The following is a 22,957-nucleotide window of genomic DNA, read 5'->3' on the forward strand; positions in this document are numbered from 1 at the left end:
TTACTGTAGGAATGGTGTACCTTTCATCATAGGCCTTGTTGACTCCTTTATAGTTGTGGCCAAAAAAAGCTACATTTTGGTCTCATCATCCCAAATGACTTTGTGCCAGAAGGTGTGAGGCTTGTCTCTGTGCTGTTTGGCATATTGTAAGCGGGCTACTTTGTGGCATTTGCATAGTAATGGCTTTCTTATCGCAACTCGACCATGCAGCCCATCTTTCCTGTATTTCACCAGAAGTTATTTGTGGGGTTTTTTTGTTTTTTTTTTGCATCCCGGACACTTTTCCTGGCAGTTGTGGCTGAAATTGTAGTTGGTCTTCCTGATCGTGGTTTGGTTTCAACAGAACCCCTCATTTTACACTTCTTGATTAGAGTTTGAACACTAATTGGGATTCTCAATTCCTTGGATATCTTTTTATAACCCGTTCTTGTTTTATACAGTTCAACTACCTTTTCCTGCAGATCCTTTGACAATTATTTTGCTTTTTCCATGACTCAGAATCCAGAAACGTCAGTGCAGCTCTGGATGAAAGATGCAAGGGTCTGTCAGGAGTTCAGAAACTCATTGATCTTTTATACACACAATAATTACAAGCAGACAGATCACAGGTGTGGATGGTTACCTTTAATAGCCATTCAAACCCCTTTGTGTCAACTTGTGTGCATGTTATCAGGCCAAAATCACCAGGGTATGTAAACTTTTGATCATGGTAATTTGGGTAGTTTCTATTGTCATTATGATCAAAAAAGAGTAAACACAGTTGGTTGATAATAAAGGGCTTCAGCCAAACACTAACCATGAGTGAAAGAGAAGTTTTTGTGTTATCATTCATATTCTCAGACAATGGCCAAGAAATCCTAATGTCTGCCAGGGTATGTAAACTTATGAGCTCAACTGTGTGTGTGTGCGTCTGTGTGTGTGTGTATATGTATGTTTATATATACAGTACAGACCAAAAGTTTGGACACACCTTCTCATTAAGCGTTTTCTTTATTTTCATGACTATAAAAATTGTAGATTCACACTGAAGGCATCAAAACTATGAATTAACACGTGGAATTATATACATAACAAAAAAGTGTGAAACAACTGAAAATATGTCATATTCTAGGTTCTTCAAAGTAGCCACCTTTTGCTTTGATTACTGCTTTGCACACTCTTGGCATTCTCTTGATGAGCTTCAAGAGGTAGTCACCTGAAATGGTCTTCCAACAGACCAAAAGTTTGGACACACCTTCTCATTCAAAGAGTTTTCTGTATTTTCATGACTATAAAAATTGTAGAGTCACACTTCCAGAGGTAATCACCTGAAATGGTTTTCACTTTACAGGTGGGCCCTGTCAGGTTTAATAAGTGTGATTTCTTGCCTTATAAATGGGATTGGGACCATCAGTTGTGTTGTGCAGAAGTCAGGTGGATACACAGCTGATAGTCCTACTGAATAGACTGTTAGAATTTGTATTATGGCAAGAAAAAAGCAGCTAAGTACAGGAAAACGAGTGCCCATCATTACATTAAGAAATTAAGGTCAGTCAGTCCGAAAAATTGGGAAAACTTTGAAAGTGTCCCCAAGTGCAGTCACAAAAACCATCAAGCGCTACAAAGAAACTGGCTCACATGCGGACCGCCCCAGGAAAGGAAGACCAAGAGTCACCTCTGCTGCGGAGGATAAGTTCATCCGAGTCACCAGCCTCAGAAATCACAGGTTAACAGCAGCTCAGATTAGAGACCAGGTCAATGGCACACGGAGTTCTAGCAGCAGACACATCTCTAGAACAACTGTTAAGAAGAGACCGTGTGAATCAGGCGTTCATGGTTCAATATCTGCTAGGAAACCACTGCTAAAGAAAGGCAACAAGCAGAAGAGACTTGTTTGGGCTAAAGAACACAAGGAGTGGACATTAGACCAGTGGAAATATATGCTTTGGTCTGATGAGTCCAAATTTGAGATCTTTGGTTCCAACCACCGTGTCTTTGTGCGACGCAGAAAAGGTGAACGGATGGACTCTACATGCCTGGTTTCCACCGTGAAGCATGGAAAAGGAGGTGTGATGGTGTGGGAGTGCTTTGCTGGTGACACTGTTGGGGATTTATTCAAAATTGAAGGCATACTGAACCAGCATGGCTACCACAGCATCTTGCAGCGGCATGCTATTCCATCCGGTTTGCGTTTAGTTGGACCATCATTTATTTTTCAACAGGACAATGACCCCAAACACACCTCCGGGCTGTGTAAGGGCTATTTGATCAAGAAGGAGAGTGATGGGGTGCTGCGCCAGATGACCTGGCCTCCACAGTCACCGGACCTGAACCCAATCAAGATGGTTTGGGGTGAGCTGGACCGCAGAGTAAAGGCAAAAGGGCCAACAAGTGCTAAGCATCTCTGGGAACTCCTTTAAGACTGTTGGAAGACCATTTCAGGTGACTACCTCTTGAAGTGTGACTCTACAATTTTCATAGTCCTGAAAATAAAGAAAACTCTTTGAATGAGAAGGTGTGTCCAAACTTTTGGTCTGTACTATATATATATATATATATATATATATATATATATATATATATATATATATATATATATATATATATATATATATATATATATATATATATTTATAGTTTTTTAAATAAGTATTTGAGGGACCTCAGCGCTGTCATTCAACCAATTATATCTAGTCTCTGCATTAAGGTTAACAACATTCCTCTGTTAACCCCTCAACCCCCCCCCCCAACCACTCACCTGACTTCTGTATTAAACCAGTGTGCTTGACTGCTGGTCGTCTTTCCCTTTCGTCTTGGTCTCCTAGGCTTTGTTTATAGCAGTGGGAGACTTGACTTGACTTCTGCTGTCAATCAGATCCAGATTACGGGATGGGGCTAAGCCTCGCTTGTGACGAACACGGATATCAGATCCCTGCCCTCCTCACCAACTTGTGACAAAGGACTGGCCAGTCTTATCGCGCTGTCACTTACGGAACAATGCCACTCTCAGCTGCACCTGGCACAAAGATTTTCCAGATTGTGGCACCCAATCTAGGTGTCAGCCGCCTGAGAGTGATTGTCACTGGGTTAAATTAATTAAGCAATTAACCCGTTAAGCTACCACCACTGCCTTATGACAGAGGGTGAGTAAACTCATAATCTTAGCAATACCAACTATAATTTTAGAATAAATGTCTGTAACGCACACTGTCACTACAGACAGGTATGTTCAGTGAATTTATACTGTTCAGTAGCACTCTTTAAGAGACTGATTCTTTTTAGTTTGCTTAACGCAGTTCAAGACAAGGTTAACTCTTTTCAGAATAAGGTTTAATAATAAAAAGGTCAATTGGTGCAAATAAAATATTTACAGAAAAAGGGTGTTACAAGCAATAAAGAGAAAATAAAACCACAGGAAAAAAAAAAGGTTATAAAAGGAAGAATACTTAGTGTCCTTTTGGGTTTAGCAAGGGTTCAGTCAAAGAGCAAAAGTTATTGTTTCCTAAATTTGACGGTACATGAGAACTGTCCAAATGTGGATGCATGGATGCTTTCGACTTTTCTTGTAAAGTCCACGTTCAGCGCTGAAATATGGTTAGGTGTATAAATTCCAATTATCACTAGAAAGATGAATATCCTCCACCAACTTCAGTGTAGAAGAGAGGCACACCACCATGAGATACTTATATCCCCTTACCAGAAATCAGGAGGAGATGGGCAGTATATCGTAGATTTCTCATTCATCACCCCAGAGGGACATCCAACACTCTAGCCAGCCAGTGAATAAACCACACTGGATCAGAAATCAGGAGAGCGCAAATCCAGGATGGATAGCTGTAAACAATCCTCCACTCGATAGACTCCACCGATCACACGGAACATAACCACAAAACAATTAAAAGGCCCATAGTGAAGTATGTTAAACCATGTATGGCATTTATTAAAATTGTACTTACAAAAGCAAAGTAAAAATTTAGCAAAATTATATATCCAATACCGCGGCTCTAGCGTACACACCTCTGACGATGGCCCATTGGCTGAAACACGTCAAACGGTTCCTATGAAGACACAAGCACGCTATACCCACTAGTGCTAATGGTTCCCCATATGATCTGACATAGGGGTGTCTGGACTTGAAACCTTACAAATTAACTGAGGAAAGTGATTATGTATATTCTGGCTGTGATATTGTTTTAGAAGTTATATAATATACTGGGATTGATGGATTCTACCAAGAGACAGATATGCGTATTCTAGGGTTTCTAACTAAGGTATTCATAACCCAATGTCTGTTAACTTTCTAGTCACTGAAGCGGCTAAGTCATACATGTTTTTGGGCCTTTAGATGTTTGAGAGATTGATAAGGGGTGTCTGGCATTAAGCATTTGTGGATTGTAAGGAGAAATGGGGGGGGGAAGGTGACTGCAGCTGTGTGTTCTTATGACAAGATGGCATGAACACTTGTGACCTGAACAAAATGGCTACTACACACACAGCTAGTTGTGTGCCCGGTACTCACGTCCATTACATTGCTATGTGCATCTATGGACACACACAGCCTGGCTCAGAAGACACTGAAAAGGAGGAGCCCAGGGCGTTGATGGGGGACCCCAGAAGAGGAGGTTCAGGGCTGCTCTGTGCATTACTATTGCACAAAGTCGGAAAGCATAAACCTGTTTATTATTTTAATCAAGAATAAAAAACACTTTACAACCACTTTAAGGAAAAGGGACATTCTTTCAAGTACAACGAGCCAATTCAGTTCTCTCTCTCCAAAATGTGCACAAGAGGCCATTTCCAACAGGAGTAGGGGCCTCTGACATCATCTCTTTCACATATAATGCCATTTTCACATTTCTATCCCAGCGATCTGACAACCACCTTTAGCCATGTGAATCAAATAATCAACTTCTATACAGACTTGACAGCAAGGGATGGGATTATGTAACTAGAATAGAGAGGTTACACGACTTTTACACCTCCCCATCTTGTTTTTGGGCAATACAAATCTGTCTTGACACATTCCACAGTGATTCAATTAAGATGGCTGTGCTGCCTGTGTGAATATAAACGTGAGGGTATGTTCCTGACACTCTTTAGACTGTAAATGGGTTAGATAAGTTTTAAAAAAATCTTCAGCAATGCTGGCTAAAGTCAAGTCCAGTTGTAACTCCCTATTAGCTATATTTTGATCTGGCTAAATGAGAACCTTCACAGAGATGCATTGTAGTCCTCTTCAAGAACCTGGACAGGTAAGACATTTACTGTAAACCTTTTTAGAGAGAGAGAAATGGGGCTGCCATTGCTTACTCCAAAAAATGCTACTTTCCTCACTATCATGCTGAATTCTGGCTTCAGTATTTTGCATCACTCACCCAGAACAAGTATGCAGATCAGAAAAGTTATTCATATTCCATTTAGCGAGCTAGGGATTTCAAGTAAAACAACAATACCACCCACCTTTGACTTTATCCATTTGCGTTTTATATATTGTGGCTGAAATTTGGCAGTGAAGAAGGTCAAACTCTAGGTTTTAGGTAGCTACTAGTATATACATTATGCTTTTTTCTTTTTTCATCCATGAAACCTATGCATGATTTTTACTTCCGATCATTCTTTCCCAGGTGTGTTTGAAATGTAAAGGAGTGAAAGAAGCAAACATGCCTGTGTACTGCAGCTGTGCTGGTGACTTCAGCCTCACCATTTCAGTAAAGGTTTGTTGATTGGTGCATGAAAGGCATTTATTGTATTGTTTTATGTATTGTGGGTTTCTCTGACCATAACCTTTTCTGTTTCAGACTCTCATGGAACAGGTTAATGCTTTCCGGAATATTGCTCAGCATTACCAAATGCAACATCTTCTAGAGACAATTAACTGGCTGATGCAACAAAATTCACACCTTTCTAAATGATTCCATACAAAGCTATGGTTTTACAAGGCCCTCAACTCTTTGTGCTGGGGGACTGGTCAGTATCTGACCCTTTTCTGTTATTGTTTGTAAATTATAACTTCATAATAAATAATGTTTAAATTGACTAATTGTGTATTGTTTTTACCAGCACTGTAATAGTAGGCCATTTAGTCCCGGTTCACACTTGTGCGATGCGGGAAGGCTGCGAATTCGCAGCCTGTTCCCGCATCGCAAACGCACATCTGGCAGCTCACACTGCCATATGCGATACGCAGGGGGTGTCAAGTAAATGTTAATGACCCCCCCAGTTTGATCGCATATCGCAGTGCGATCTGACAGTTCGCACAGGATCGGATCGCACAAGTGTGAACCACTGTGCGATCCGATCCTGATGCGGCTGGAAAAAAGGGTCCTGTGCGTCTTTTGTGCGGGTGCAGTGCGAATTTCAGCCATACAAAGTGTATGGCTGAATTCGCATCCGCACATCCGATCGCATGTAATGAAGGAGCAGTGCGCTCCGATATTGCATGCGATCGCCGCACTCGCAAGAGTGTGAACCGGCCCTTAGGGTATAACTCCAAGGAGCTGTAAGAGTGCATTACATATTCAGCCATTTTATGATCAGCATTAACATGGTAATGTTTTAAATAAGATCTTTTTGGCAGAATAGCAAATCTCAATGTCTGATTTCTTTGTTAAAATGGCAAGGTACAATTGCAATTACAAAAAATAAAAATTCTTATAGTAAATTTGTATTGTACAGAACACTGACTCCTTTATTCATAGACTCTGGCTTTACGCAGCCTCCTTCAGCTAATTGGACACTTGCAAAAATTGAGACACCGCTTCCGTCATGAGACACAGGTCAACTGTGCACCTTCTGCTCCACAGCACAGGTAGTGAATACCCTTATGGGGATCCCCTATCCATATGGCAGACATCAGGCACAAGTGAAAAGGAAATGACGATGTGATTCAGGTGAGGTCCCTCGGATAACGCTGCTTAAATGTACTTGAGTCTCCCCTTAACCGCTCAGTTACTCCCCATTCCTCCTTTTTAAACAGAGAGGCATCTGTGTCAGGGCTCATTAGGAAGGTACTGCAAAAAAAACACAGGAGGGCGCAACCATCTTGTGCATTACCATAAATCATTTTTGTTTAATCCAAATTAGCTACTCACATGTGAACAAAAGTTAGTAAGCCAAACAGATATGCTCCAGCCAGATGCAATGGCGGTAAGTGCTGGAGACAAATGGTTTGACTGCTGATTCGTTTCAGGGGTCATGCCCCTTTCTCTATCGTCCATCTACAGATGTAACCTAAAAAGATAGAAATTCCTGCGAGCAACCTTTTAATAACAGATTTCTCTAGCGCTCATTGACAGACGTAGTCCTCGGTGATACACCACCTTCGGGTTATGTTGCCTCCACAGGAGCAGGACTAGACCGGAAATTAAAAAGCTCTGGCCACACCCCAGGGGCAGTCCCAGAGGGTATATCCTCTCTCTCTCTGCCTCAGCAAATCAGTTATTTTCTGTCTAGTTAGGAGTAAGGACCTAGATACCTTGCTGGGATCTTAGGTCCTGGCAAGAATTTTTTCTTAAAGGATTTTTTTAGACAGCTTTTTTTCTCCAGTGTTCCTGTGAGATCTTCAAGCAAGAAAGCTGAACTGGGCGACGGGCTGGATGTTGAGATCCGGTGGTCACCCCAGTTCAGCCTACGAGCGCGTGCAGGCCATAGCTCCGCGCTGGGTCGGCCGCGACAAAGTCCCATTAAAGGACTGTCCACGCGAGTTAAACGTCTCGCTGAAACGCCAAAGACCATGAGTCACGGCGTCCGTATCGGTCGACAGCCCTCCCGCCCCGGTGGAGAGGGGTAATGTCAGGAGTTGGTGCCCGCCTGGTTCCGGTATGGTGAGTAGTATGTTCCCCCTTTCCCCCTGACGGGTTTTGTGGTGAACGCGGGCCCCTCTCTGTATGGTAAGATAGAGTCCCTTTCTATCCTACAACATGACACAGATCCTCCTACTTTGAGTGTGATTTTATGTGTGCAAAAAGCCAGGAGGCTTGGTTTGGGAGCTAACAATCTAATTGTATACATGTTTTAAAGATGTAATCTGTGGCATTCTGGGAATCTTATGGGTTAAGAATAAGCTACCTACCAGTCAGAAGCCACGGACATGTAGACTGCCTTCCTAATCAGATCTCCAGCTATTAGCAGGCCTCCCGAACGGCCATGCGGTCCGCCAGGGCCGGTACCGCCAACCACGCCATATCTCCATGCAGTGAGAGTGTTGTGTGCCCTGCAGCACACCGCTATTCAGTACAGGCCGCCGCCATTTTTTTTTGCTGGATCGCACGAGCCGCCATTTTGGCGTAGCCTCGTGTCTCCAGCATGGGGGCGGCCATGTTTGAGGTGATCCAAACACCTCGTGGAGCTTGGGGGAGGCGCCGGAAGGCGTACAGAGGGGCGGAGCCGCCTCCTTTCTTCCTGGGCAGCCAGCCAAAAGACTTCCTGTTTGTTAAGACAGCGCTGTAACCTGTTGCAGTTAAACTCTGAGCATCAAGTGGTGAGCCTGGGGGTCTATCTCTCTCTCTCTCTCTCGATCGATAGGGATCCCTAGCAGGTAACACTAAGGGGCTTTTGTGGCGCTGGGGGTCGGAAAAAAAAAAAAAAAAAGTTTTATTTTTGAATTATATTTTCCAGGAAGTAACTGGAGTTATCATGGACCCTGCCACACATATTCCCCCACCTGTTTCCCTCGAGGGGGCCACGGGACCCGCCGGTGCACAGAGTATAGAGTCATTTACAGCAATTTTGGAGTCTATGGTGGCTCGGGTGGAGGCGGCCTGTCAGGGACGGGGGTCAAGGAAAAGACCCCCGCCTACCCCTATACCATCTGACACCTCTGACTCAGATTCAGAGGTGGTCACGGCAGTTGCAGGTTCCTCTGCAAGGGCTGTTATCCCAGGTAAAGCCCCCTCAGACAGTGAGGAAGACGCTTCTTCTCCTGCTATTATTCAGGAAGAAGCATTGGTGGATGCACTAGTTGTGGCAGTGCAGGAAACCTTAAAACTTGAGGCTTTACCGGCAGAGGCAACTGAAACAGAGATTCCCTTTGGTACTAATAAGCCCATCAAGACGATGAAGGCTTTTCCTGTACCTAAATGTTTCGGTAATCAGATTAAAGGAGAATGGGAGCATTCTAAACGTACCTTTTACTATTTCCAAGCGTATTGCTAGACGCTATCCGTTTGAGGAATCCATCATTAAGAAATGGACGGTACCACCAGTCGTGGATCCGCCTAATTCCAGGCTGAATAAAGCCACGGTTATCCCAGTGGAGGACACTTCGTCCTTTAAGGATCCGGTGGATCGAAAGATGGAAGCAGAGTCCCGCACCATCTTCTCTCTGATAGGGTCAGCTTTTAGACCAGTAATTGTTATTGGTCTAGTTTCCCAGACACTTACGGAATGGGCGAAAATGGTACGCCAAGATCTTAGGGGAAAAGATATTCCCCAGGAGACATCTGATTTGATGGAACAGATTATACAAGGGCTACAGTTTATCTGTGACGCAGCCTTGGACACTACTCCCTTATTAGGGCATGCATCTAAGACAGCGGTGATCCTCAGACGTGTGCTGTGGTTAAAATGCTGGTCAGCTGACCTAGGTTCCAAGAAGACCTTGACAAATCTCCCCTTTCAGGGGAATCGTCTATTTGGGGCCAACCTAGATGAAATCATTAAGGATGCCACTGGGGGCAAGAGCACTTTTTTGCCACAGGCTGCTAAAGCTAAGGGACCTCGCAACAAGCGAGGACCTTTCTTTACCGCCCATAAAGGGCGCCCGGCTGGTACTAGCGGGAAAGGCAAGACTCCTCCAGGAGGGTTCAAGAAGGGCTGGTCGGACAAGCAAAGGACCAACCCAGCCAAACCCGAAGCAAAGGAGTACACAGCCTGAAGGTGCGCCCCCACCCGGTTTCAGGGTGGGGGGACGTTTTCACCGGTATTCAGGACATTAGATCGAGCATCAACCACTACTACCGGTGCGATTCTTCCCTTCCAACATTTAAGCACAGGAAGCGGTAGTTACCGTTCCCTCTATAGATCTTTTCCTTTACCTTTTCCTAAGATTAGTCCCGATACCTCACAGGAATCGGATCTGATTGACCAGATAGGCCAAGTAGCCTCTAGTCGGGTGACTTCGGTCCCTGAGGTTCAACCAGAAAAGATCACCTTTCCTGATAACTATCAGGTATCTGATAAATGTGTGGGAACAGAAAACGACCAGACTTTCTCGGATGGTCGGGGCCAGATACCTCTAGGGACGCCTGGTTCAGACCTAATCAGCGCCAGTGGTCCTAGAAATTCTAGGCTGGCCTCCTCAAGCCGGCCTGGCCGACTTGGACATATTAGTCGTAGACGTTCCGTGGGAACTTCGTCTCAGGGAGTGTCTGTGGTCTCAAGGACCAATTTACCATCATGCTTTACAGTCGCTGGGTTTAATGGCCTGGCCATTGAGACCCAAGTACTGAAGGACAGAGGTTTGTCAGCTTCAGTCATTCCTACCCTTATTAAAGCAAGGAAAGCGACTTCCAGCAAAGTTTATTATCACACATGGAAAACTTATATTGCGTGGTGCGAATCTTTAGGATTTCCTCCACGTACCTATTCGGTGTCTCGAATATTGGCCTTTTTGCAACAAGGGGTTGAGCAGAAGCTAGCCTTGAGCACCATCAAGGGTCAAGTTTCAGCATTAGCAATCTTCTTTCAGAAGCCTTTAGCTACCAAATCCTTGGTGCGGAATTTCATCCAGGGGGTGCGGCACCTGGCTCCTCCAGTCCGCGCGCCCTTACCGCCTTGGGATCTTAATTTGGTTTTGTCGGTTCTACAGAAACCTCCTTTTGAAAACATCAGGGAAATTCCCTTGCTTACTTTATCCCAGAAAGTGGCCTTCTTGGTGGCTATTACTTCTGCTCGCAGGGTGTCAGAACTGGCTGCATTATCATGCCAGTCCCCATACCTAGTGATTCATAGGGATAAGGTAGTACTTCATCCTAAGCCATCTTTTCTTCCCAAGGTGGTTTCAGATTTTCATCTGAATGAAGATATTGTACTACCTTCCTTGTGTCCTCAGCCCAAGCATCATCGGGAACATGCGTTGCATTCCTTAGATGTGGTTCGGGCAATCAGGGTATACCTGAAAGCTACGGAATCATTCCGTAAGACGGATTCACTTTTTGTGATCACGGATGGCCCCAGAAAGGGTTTGCCTGCATCTGCCGCGACCATTGCCAAATGGATTAGACAAACGGTGGTACAGGCTTATTCTATTAAGGGTCAGAGTCCTCCGTTCCCTGTTAGGGCGCACTCCACTCGAGCGCTCAGTACTTCCTGGGCCTTTCGCCATCAGGCGTCAGTGGTCCAGGTATGTAAGGCGGCCACCTGGTCGTCAGTACATACCTTTACAAAATTCTATAAAATTGATGTGACGGCATCGGCGGATGCCTCATTTGGCCGCAAGGTTTTGCAGGCCGCAATTTGAGGAGACCGGTGGTCTACCTCGAGGGTTTTTTTTTTTCTGTTTGAAAAAAAAAAAAAATTGTTTTCTCTTTTTTTGTTGAGTCTCATCATTAAGGATGAGCATTGTAAACTTCTAGTTGGCACCGGTTGGGCCTTCTAGATTGGGATTTGATTTCCATTTTCCCACCCCTCAGTTGTGATACTGCTCTGGGACGTCCCGAAGGTGGTGTATCACCGAGGACTACGTCTGTCAATGAGCGCTAGAGAAAAATGGATTTTTGTAAAATCTTACCGTAAAATCCTTTTCTCTTAGCTCATTGACAGACGTAGTCCCCGCCCCTCTGTTTTTTTGAGTTGGGTTAAAATCTCTAAAGACTGCTTTTTCACATAACTGATTTGCTGAGGCAGAGAGAGAGAGGATATACCCTCTGGGACTGCCCCTGGGGTGTGGCCAGAGCTTTTTAATTTCCTGTCTAGTCCTGCTCCTGTGGAGGCAACATAACCCGAAGGTGGTGTATCACCGAGGACTACGTCTGTCAATGAGCTAAGAGAAAAGGATTTTACGGTAAGATTTTACAAAAATCCATTTTTTTAAAATGCCGCAAACACTTCACTTCTCATAAAAAGTGTAATTGAGCTAAAATATATAAAATAGTGTTGCGCAGAATAAAAATCCTATTAGCTGAGAATATGTAAATGATGTAATTTGAACGTGATTAAAATATTATATATTCTTAAAAAGGTATTTCTCTTACGTCCTCCGACAGTCGCCGCCTCTTCATATTCGTCACTAATGGGGTTATTGACCTTTGCTCCGTAGGAGTGCTAGGCAACAGAATATATTAATATCAAAGCTTTTAGCATATCCCACCCCCAGGGGGTGGTCCCCTCAGTCAATACCTCCTTGCTTCCTGCATAACAACTCAGTTTCATATGCCTAGCTCAGGAGTGCAGGCTGTTCCTGTGCTGGGGCTCTTAGTCTCAGCCACTTTTCTCTTTTTTTGATTTTATTTGAAGTTTTTTCTCTTTCTTTTACTTAGCTGTTTATTTCCAGCATTAGTTAGTTCTTCTGATGAAGATGATCGTGCGGAGCTGGGTCTCAGTCTGGCCACCCTGGATCTCAGGGCCAGGGGCTTCCCAGCCTGCCATCGAGCGTTCAGCTTAGGTTTCACCCTGGCACATTGAACGACCCATCCCTGTTCGCTGTAGGGATGCTATCGGTGAGGTGGCTACCTCACTGGACGCCATTGCGGTTTCGCACCGCAACTCCACTGCGTCATGCTTGCGACACTCCCTGTCCTCAGTACTGCGGTTTGGTCGCTGGAGCAGGCTCCCCACACCATCCGGACTGGTAAGTGTATCTCTATGTGGGGACCTGTCTTTTTTGGGTGTCAGTCTGGGACTGTGTGACCCTGCATGTCTGTGTGGCTGCTGTGCTCCCTGTCAGCTCCTGTGTGCACTTGCTGCCTGTGTGTGGGCTGTGAGGGGGGGGCTCTCCCGCTCTGCTGGGTGTCATATGAAGCTGCAAGATTTTAGACATGCTGTGCGGCGATTGCTGCGGCGATCCGCCATTTTTCTGGGGCAAAAATTATGGTGGCAGGTCCTGTGAGGTACTGCACACGTTTTTGGCACCAAACGCTGCCATTTTGAGCGGCGATCGATCCCACGTCAGCGCCATGTTCTCTTTGCCCAGGGTTTTGTCCTCAGCCGAGCGGCCATGTTTGTGTAGCCTTGCAGAGGCTTCATAGGGGCAGTCAGTCTTGCATCACTTCCTTTTCCTCTGGGACAGCGATCGGTGCAGCAGCCTGTGTGAGCTCTCCAGGTTTTATATCTCCTTTTTTCCTGTATTCCTTGCCCAGTTTTCTTATCCCTGTGGGGGTCAGTGTGTTCAGTGGGTGCGGTGGGCAGCGCTCGCCGTGATCTTAAAGGGGCAGTACTCTTTATTAATTATTTTGCTGGGGCATGGATTCTCAGGATTGCAAGTTTCCTCCCAACCTGGTGGGGGGCCAAGGGGCTGCTGCTTCCCCCGAGGGGGCTGATCTGGCCACTATTGTGGCAAACTTAGCTGCTCAGGTGCAGATGCTGGTGGCTGATCGATCCACTAAACGGCCCAGGGTGTCTATTTCCTCTGATTCAGAGGGCGATGGGGCTGCTATGGCTGGAGTGCCCTTCTCAGGGTCTCACTCATCCCTGGACCTTGTGGGGTCTGACAGGGAGGCTGAGGTGGAAGGGGTTGATAATTCTCCCCCTGGCTCGTCTGAAGAGCTTGCACTCATGGATGAGTTGGTTGCTTCTATCAAGCAAACGCTGCGTTTGCACGATGAACCATGTCCTCCTGCTTTGATGTCCTCTTATGGGACGCAGAGAAAACGCAAAACATCGAAGGTTTTTCCTTGCTCTACGGAATTTCAGCGCGCGGTTGATGAGCAATGGCGCAATTTAAAAAAGCCTTTTGCTGTGCCAAGTAGGTTCAAGCTGCGTTATCCCTTTACACCGGCTACTGATGAGCGTTGGTGTGTACCGCCTCAGGTGGATCACGCGGTGGCGATTTTGAATAAATCAACTGCGATCCCTGCTGAGGATACCCCGGTGTTCCGGGACCCGACGGACAGGAGATTGGAATCTCTGGCCCGTCATGCTTATACGTTGCTGGCTCTATGCTGAAGCCTATTTTTGCTTCCATTATGGCAGCCCAGGCTATTGCGGATTGGACGCAGGTGCTCAAGCGCACTCTGGTGGCTGACTCTGCCCCGCCGACAACTTTGGCTATGGTGGATCAGATTCATCAGGGTGTCATGTATTTGTGTTATGCGGACTTGGATTTAGTCCCTTTGGCGGCGCGCCTTTCTAGTGTGGCGGTCTTGAACCGTCGCCTGATATGGTTGAAATGTTGGTCGGTTGACCAATCTTCTCGCAAGACTCTGGCAAATTTGCCCTACGCGGGATCCCGCCTTTTTGGCGAATCTTTGGATACTCTGGTAAAGGGTATTTCTGGGGTAAGAGCACTCTCTTGCCCCAATCTCACAAGAATAAGTTTGTTCGTGGTAAGAAGAATGCTTTGTTTAGGCCCTCTCAGGGGTCCTTTCGTACCTTTCGGTCGAACTATAAGGGCAAGCCCTTCAAAGGCCAAGGCTCCCAGAAGAAGCCGTGGGCGGGTAAGCAGAAGTCCGGCCAGTCCAGATCCGCTGCCCATAACAATGCGGCCTGAAGGGGCGCCCTCACCAGTTTCTGGGGTGGGGGGACGTTTGCTCGGTTTTCTTCAACCCTGGCTGGACCGCATTCGGGACAGGTGGGTTCAGGAAATTGTTCGATCTGGATACAAGATCGAGTTTCTCTCTCGGCCGGCGGGCAGATTTTTCCCCTCAAACCTTCAGCTGACTCCGCAGCGCTTGCAGGATCTACACCTGGCGGTGCGGGACCTGCGGGCCCAGGGAGTGGTGGTTCCGGTGCCTCATCAGGACAGATTTCGGGGGTTCTATTCCAATCTGTTCACTGTGCCCAGAAAGGAGGGCAAAGTACGTCCGATTCTGGACTTAAAAGCTCTGAACCGCTTTGTGCGGGTTCGCAAGTTTCGCATGGAATCCCTGCACTCGGTGGTGGCTGCCCTGGTTTCGGGGGAATTCATGGCCTCCATTGACTTGAAGGATGCGTACCTACACATCCCCATTTTCGAGGGTCACCAGAGGTACCTTCGATTTGCCATTGCGGAGGATCATTATCAATTCGTGGCGTTACCCTTCGGTCTCGCTTCGGCTCCGCGGGTTTTCACCAAGGTGCTCGCGCCGGTTCTGGCTTTACTGAGAGCCCAGGGCATCTCTGTCTTGGGGTATCTGGACGATATCCTGATTCGGTCCGCGACCTATCAGGGTCTGGTGAACGACCTGTCCATCACGATGCAGACTCTGCAGGAATTCGGCTGGACGATAAATTTTCCAAAATCGACGTTGTCCATCGGTTCGTCTTCCCTACCTGGGGATGATTCTGGACTCTGTTCAGGCGAAGGTCTTCCTGCCGGAAGACAAGCTTCGGACGCTTCAGTGCGAAGTCAGGTCCCTCAGGGACAATCAGTGCTCGTCCCTCCGGACGTGTATGAGGTGTCTGGGATTGATGGTTTCGGCCTTCGAGGCGATTCCCTTCGCCCAGTTTCACACGCGGGAGCTTCAGGCAGAGGTTCTGGCCGTGTGGGACGGGCGTCCGCAATCTCTGGATCTGCGGATTTCGTTGAGCCGCCACACCCGAAGGGGTCTTTTGTGGTGGCTCCAGTCTCCGGCGGTGTCGGGGGGCAAGTCCTTTCCTCCCTTGTCGTGGACGGTGATCACCACGGATGCCAGCCTTTCGGGCTGGGGTGGTGTTCTGGGCGTTTTGTCCGCCCAGGGCACTTGGTCGGAGGAGGAATCCTCCCTTCCTATCAACATTCTGGAATTACGAGCGATAAATCTCTGTCTTCTGCGTTGGACGGGCAGGCTTCAGGGCCGTCCTGTTCGGGTGCAGACGGACAATGCCACATCGGTGGCCTACATCAACCACCAAGGGGGCACCAGGAGTGCCCGGGCGGCTCGGGAAGTAGCCGACATTCTGTCTTGGGCCGAGACGCACGTCCCGGCGATCTCTGCAGTTCACATTCCGGGGGTGGAAAACTGGCAGGCGGATTATCTGAGCCGCCAGACCCTGGACCAGGGGGAATGGTCCCTTCACCCGGATGTCTTCCAGATGTTGTGCGCGAAGTGGGGGTCCCCAGATGTGGACCTGTTCGCGTCTCGTCTAAATCACAAGGTGGAAAGGTTCGTGGCAAGGACGCGCGATCCTCGGGCAGATGCCTCGGACGCGTTAGTGACGCCCTGGCATCCGTATCGTCTGATGTATGCCTTTCCACCGATTCAGCTGCTGTCCAGGTTCCTTCGCAGGTTGGCCTCGGAACCGAAAACGGTGATTCTGGTGGCACCAGACTGGCCTCGCCGGTCTTGGTACGCAGACCTCGTGAATCTGGCGGTCGACGCTCCGTGGCGTCTGCCTCTTCGAGCAGACCTTTTGTCTCAAGGACCGATATTCCATCCTGCTTTACAGTCGCTGGCTTTAACGGCCTGGCTGTTGAAAGCCAGGTCTTGAAGGATAGGGGTCTCTCCCCTGAGGTCATTCCCACTTTGATCAAGGCCAGGAAGGCCTCTTCAGGGAAGATTTACTACCGTACTTGGAAGGTGTATTTTGCCTGGTGTGAGTCCAGGGGGTATTCCCCTCGCTCATACTCGGTGTCGAGAGTGTTGGCTTTCCTTCAAACGGGCGTGGACCAGCGTTTGGCGTTGGCCACGATTAAGGGTCAGATTTCTGCGCTGGCCGCTCTTTTTCAACGTCCTGTGGCGTCTAACTCTTTGGTTAGCACCTTTGTTCAAGGGGTGCGTCATTTGGTCCCTCCTAGGAGGGAGCCTTTGCCTCCATGGGATTTGAACCTTGTTCTATCCGTGTTGCAACATGCTCCTTTTGAAAAGATCAGGGAGATCTCGTTGTCTTTGTTGTCCAAGAAGGTTGCCTTCTTAGTGGCGATTACTTCGGCTCGCAGGGTGTCGGAGCTGGCGGCCTTGTCCTGCAAATCTCCGTATTTGGTGATTCACTTGGATAAGGTGGTCTTGCGACCTAACCCTTCTTTTCTTCCGAAGAGAATTTCTGAATTTCACCTCAATGAGGACATTGTCTTGCCTTCGCTTTGCGCGAAACCTAAGCATCCGAAGGAGGTGGCTTTACATTCCTTGTATTTTGTTAGGGCGATCAGGGTTTACCTGTCGTCGACAAAATCCTTTCGCAAGTCGGATTCTCTTTGTCCTTCCTGAGGGCCCTCGGAAGGGCATGGCGGCGTCGGCTTCTACCATCGCCAAGTGGATCAGACAGACCATTGAGCAGGCCTATGCTTTGAGGGGGAAGGTTCCTCCCGTGCCTGTGAAGGCGCACTCTACCAGGTCTCTGAGTACGTCTTGGGCCTGTCATCATCGGGCTTCTGTGGCCCAGGTGTGTAAGGCGGCGACTTGGTCGTCCGTTCACACCTTCTCCAAATTTTACAAAAAGGATGTTCAGGCATCGGCAGATGCTTCTTTTGGCCGTAAAGTCCTTAGTGCGGCGGTGCCTTAGGGTCCCTTATTTGGGCCCTTGGCTGTTGGGGTGTTTTTACCCCTGAGTTGCTTGTTTTTTCCTGGGTTGTTGCTCCTGTTGAGCACGTTTTCCTGTTGCCCAGTTGGTTCTCTTACTTTGGTAAGGTTCCTTTCTCTGATGTGGGTATTGCGTTGCTTTAGGCGCGGCTGCTGTTTTCCCACCCCTCATGTCTACACTGCTTTGGGACGTCCCCATTAGTGACGAATGTGAAGAGGCGGCGACTGTCGGAGGACGTAAGAGAAAACTGAATTTTTGTAAAATCTTACCTGTAAAATTCCTTTCTCTGAGTCCTCCGACAGTCGCCGCCCCCGCCCCTCTTTTGGGGTTTGTTTGTATACTCTACTGCTATTCTACTGAAACTGAGTTGGTATGCAGGAAGCAAGGAGGTATTGACTGAGGGGACCACCCCCTGGGCGTGGGATATGCTAAAAGCTTTGATATTAATATATTCTGTTGCCTAGCACTCCTACGGAGCAAAGGTCAATAACCCCATTAGTGACGAATATGAAGAGGCGGCAACTGTCGGAGGACTCAGAGAAAGGAATTTTACAGGTAAGATTTTACAAAAATTCAGTTTTTTTTATATAAGGTTAACTGTGTTCATGTGGTAAAATATAGCTCTAGATTACCTCACCAGTGTTCAATATTTTTGCATAAAAACAAATAAAAGATATATAAATATGTGACAAGTGAATAATAATAATATAATATAAAATGCAATATTAACTCAATAAACCAATCTATATAATCATAAAAGTGCGTAGTGCAAAGCAATTATCCAAAGAGAGCTCCAATGTGCAATTCTTAGTGATAAAGAATCAATATACAGTGCAACGTAGTTCAGAGATGATTGATAAAAAATACAGTGTCAAAGTAGGTAAATCAGTCTTTGTGAATCCGTGCAAATAGCAAATAAAATCCTCAATGAAGTGCTCAAACCACCTAAGGGTGGTAGGTGTTCCCCAAGAAAGTGAGTGACTAGAGTTTCACAGATCACACGACTACTGTGCACCCCCTTGTGAGTGGGTGCTCACCTTATATACAATATAAACCTGCACATATGCAGGAAATCCTTCTTAAAGATGTCCCATCCGGATCATAACACTCCAGCAGCCCGCAGCTTAATTACGGTATAAATAGACTCATATGCAGGCAATCCTTATTAGAAGTGACTCATCCGAATCATAACCCTCCAGCAGCACGTAGCAGCATAATATGAAAAGACAAGAAGCCTCCAATAGTGCTTATACCATTTTAAGATTTTATTTAATAAAAGAAAGATCAATAAAACTCACATTCTTCAGTGCATCCATGCACCTTTTCAAAACGCCATATACAATAGTATTGTCCGAATATCCAGCAACACCGTGGTGGTAAAGTGGGAGACACCTCGGCCGAATGTGTCCTCTTATACTCACACAGCCTGACAGTCTCACAAAAAGTGAAGCGCTCCGTCCGTCCTTGCCCCTCCCCTACGCGTGACGACACAGGGACCACGTGTCTTTCTCAGGGGGATATGTAACCTCATCTCCATGAGCTGAGTGAGTTATGCTGCCACCTGCAGGAGTAGTCTAGACAGTACGTTAGTACAAACTTTTTAACATATACACGCCCACGGGGCTGTCCCTCCAGGCATAACCGCCACAGCCCAGCACATCAGTTTGTTTCTGCTTAGAGAAGGAGTAGGACCTAAGTTTCCTGCTGAGACTCCGGTCTGTTTTTTTTTTTTTTTTTTTTATTCTTTTCAGAATATTTTCTTTTTCTCTTTACTCACTTGCTAGCTAGTGTTCAGGGAAGAATTTTTTTGGTGATCTACAAGCAATGATGCCGGCTGGAGCTTCACACTGGATAATCTAGATCCTTATGGTCCCTCCCCCAGTCTGGCCTACGAGCCTGAGCAGGTTATAGTCCCAACCTAGGCCTAGCCATGACGGTTCCCCTTTTCCGGATGGGGACTAGCCTGCGAGCAGATGCCTCGCCGGGAGGCGTCGACCTGGAACGCCCTGAGTCGCAGCATACCCCTTTGGCTGGCTGCACCCCCAACTTCGGGTAGGAGGCAGTCAGAGTGGAGCCCACCCGGTCCATGGTATGGTGAGTAAATGTGCCCCCCTTGCCCCTGCTGGCCTTGGGGGGGATGTGGGCCCTCTCCTGGGGATAATGGGATTTGTGCCTCCCAAAAGATCCCCCTGGCCTGCCCGGTGCTGGTCTGCATGTCCTTCCCTCCCACCTTCCCTGTCCCCTATGGTGGCTGTGTTTCTGGAGCGCCTGGGGGGGGGTGACATGGTACCTTGGGCCTGCTGGTTCCTGTTGTGGTTCCTGAGGCCTTCATGTGTCGGTCCCTAGCCGCATGGTTCGCTGTGGGTGCCGCCATCTTATGTGTTGGCAATGTAAATTTTTCCCCATAAACTTGTATGGGGCAGCCATTTTCCCTATCTTTGTGTAGCCCTTGTGCTATGTGTGACCTTCTCTGAAAATCTGAACAAAAGAATTGTTGCTCTTCATGACGATGACCTAGGCCAGCGATGGCGAATCTTTTTGAGCCTGAGTGCCCAAACTGCGACAAAAACAAACTTCTTTTCTCTTACGTCCTCCCGACAGTCGCCGCCACCTCTAAGTCATCACTGTTGGATATTGACTTCCTATACGCAGGAATAGCTAGGCATATAGACTTAGTCAAAAGGCATTAGCATATACACACCCATGGGGGCTGTCCCATCTGGTCAATACCCCCCCTGCATCACCACTCCCAACTCAGTTTTAATCTGCCTAGCGTCAGGAATAAGTCAGGCTTACCTTGTGCTGGGGCTTCAGTCTCAGCCTTCCTAATCTTTTATTTGATTTTCTTTGAAAATGTCAGTTTTTTTCTCTTACTTTACTAGCTGTTTATTTTGTCAGCTTCTAGTGTTAGTCTTCTCTTCGCATGAAGATGGATCATGCGGTGCTGGGATTTGGACTGGCCGCCCTGGTTCTCCAGAGCAAAAGGGTCAGATGGACCCCCAGCCCGCCATCGAGCGTTCAGCTATGGTTCGCCATGGCATTACGAACGACCCATCCCTGTTCGCTACAGGGATGCAGCCGTGAGGTGGCTACCTCACAGGACTCGTCTGCGGTTCTGCAGCGTCATGTCCCTGGCTCACGGCACTCCCTGTCAGATGAGGACAGAGGCTTTCCGTGCATAGAGGCTCCCCACGCCATCTGGTACAGGTAAGTACTTCTGTGTGGGGCCTCTGTCTGGGGTGGCAGTCTGTGTTGCTGTGTGTCCCCCATGTCTGTGCCTGTGTGACTCCCTGTGCGATCCCTGTGGGGATCGCTTGTGCAGATACTGTGTGTGCCCGGGGGTCCCTGTCCCTGTGTCACCTTAGGTGCATTGTAGGGGGTGCAGACGTTTCTGATGGTGCGGCGACCGCAGCGGCAAATTTTCGCGCGGTCCGCCATCTTTGCTATGGGCTTACATGTGTAGCTCCTCTGGGGCGATCCTGCATGTTATTTTGGCGCCATTCGCCGCCATTTTGTGGGCAGTGGAACGATCGGTCTGGCCGCATGTCGGAGGCCATTTTGGCATAGCCTCCAGTGCATCCCTATGGGGCAGCCATTTTCCCAGGGTCTGGCATATGGTCCAGCCTACTCCAGCAGCGCTTCCTTTCCATCAGCAGCAGGACATCGGTAGCAACGCTCTGCGAGCTCTGCAGGTTATCACTCTGTTTCCCTCTGTGCTATCGCTTCTAGCTCAGTTTTCTTTTCCCCTTTGGGGGTCTTTTATCACTGTTGCAGTAGCGGTGGGCTGCTTTCTTAAAGGGGACAGTACTTGTATTGCACTGTAGTTTGTTCTGATAACTTGAGCAATGGATTCTCAGGAAAGCAAGTTTTCCTCCAGCTTTAGTGGGGGGCCCCAGTTCTCCTGTGGCTCCGCTGCGACCCGATCTGGCTGCTGTGGTGGCGACTTTAGTGGCAAATATGGAAATACTGATGTCTGAACGCGCTGCGAGAAAGAGGCTCAGGTTGTCTCTCTCTCTTCTGCTCAGATGGGGATATGGCTGCTGCTGCGAGCGTGCCCTTTTCAGGGTCCCGCTCATCCTTGGACCCCCCGGGGTCTGAGGGGGAGGCTGAGATGGAGGGGGTTAATACCTCCTCCCCGGGGTCGCCTAAAGAACGGGCGACCATGGATGAGCTGATTGTGTCTGTAAAGGACACCTTACATTTAGAGGATGAGCCCTGTCCTCCGGGCGTTGTGTCCTCATTTGGGACGCACAGGACCTGCAAGTCTGTGCAGGTTTTCCGCTACCCAGCGGAATTCCATTACACTGTTAATGAAATGTGGCGCACGTTGAAACGTCCATTCCTGGTACCTAGTCGGTTCGAATTGCTTTATCTTTTTGCGCCGGCTACGGAATCACGATGATGTGTGCCTCCACAGGTAGATCACACTGTGGCTGTGTTGAACGAGGCTTCCTTGGCTCCTACTGAGGATACCCCGGTTTTCCGGGATCCCACGGACCGGCGGTTGGAGTCTCTAGCTCGCCATTCCTATGCGGTGGCGGGTTCGTTGCTCAAACCCATTTTTGCGTCCGTTCTGGTGGCTCAGGCGGTGGCTGATTGGACTAAGATGCTTAGGAGCAATCTCGTGTCTGATGGTGTTCCGCCTGCCCGGCTGGAAATGGTGGATCAGATCCACCAAGGAGTCATGTACTTGTGTGATGCAGCCTTGAATGAGGCCCCCTTGGTGGCTCGTCTCTCTAGTGTCGCGGTGCTTCACCGGCGACTGATATGGCGGAAGAGCTGGTCGGCCGACCAGTCCTCAAGGAAAACTGTTGCTGATTTTCCCTATGGTGGCTCTCGCCTTTTTTGGCGAGGCGTTGGACACCCTGGTGAAAGGCGTCACGGGGGCAAGAGCACTATGTTGCCCCAGAACCCGAAGAACAAGTCTATTTGAGACAAGCGGGGTTCTGCGCCTAGATCCAATCAGGGATCTTTTTCGTGCCTTCCGGAACCAATCCGAGGGCAAGGCCCAGGGCAACCAGAAGAAGCCCTGGGCGGGTAAGCAAAAGTCCGGCAATGCCGGCTCAGCGGGTCAATCCACCTCTGCCTGAAGGGGCGCCCTCACCCATTTCAGGAGTGGGGGGACGTTGGCGCGGTTTCCTCCAACCTTGGCTGCTCCGGATATCGGACAGGTGGGTTCAGGAAATCGTTTGATCGGGTTACAAGATCGAACTCCTTTCCCGGCCGGCGGACGGATTCTTTCCCTCCAATCTTCCTCTGCTTCCGGGGCGTCTGCAGGACTTACATCAAGCGGTGCAGGACCTGCTTGCTCAGGGAGTGATTGTCCCGGTGCCTCATCGGGACGGGTTTCGGGGGTTTTATTAGAATCTGTTCGCTGTGCCCAGGAAGGAGGGCAAAGTGCGTCCTA

At 48.1% G+C, this 22,957-nt stretch overlaps 1 protein-coding gene across 1 annotated transcript in view; it reads left to right on the forward strand.

Annotated features, from left to right (window-relative positions):
- Nucleotides 1-6,013, forward strand: part of POLE (DNA polymerase epsilon, catalytic subunit) — a 169,566-nt gene extending 163,553 nt beyond the window's left edge. The window contains exons 48-49 of the mRNA XM_082243081.1: nucleotides 5,604-5,693; nucleotides 5,778-6,013. Coding sequence (XP_082099207.1) covers nucleotides 5,604-5,693; nucleotides 5,778-5,891 — 204 coding nt within the window. The 3' untranslated portion in view covers nucleotides 5,892-6,013. The remainder of the gene's footprint in view (nucleotides 1-5,603; nucleotides 5,694-5,777) is intronic.
- The last annotated feature ends 16,944 nt before the right edge of the window (nucleotides 6,014-22,957 follow it).

The sequence above is a fragment of the Pelophylax lessonae genome (genome assembly GCF_965119305.1).
Source record: "Pelophylax lessonae genome assembly, chromosome: 1".
NCBI lineage: Eukaryota > Metazoa > Chordata > Amphibia > Anura > Ranidae > Pelophylax > Pelophylax lessonae.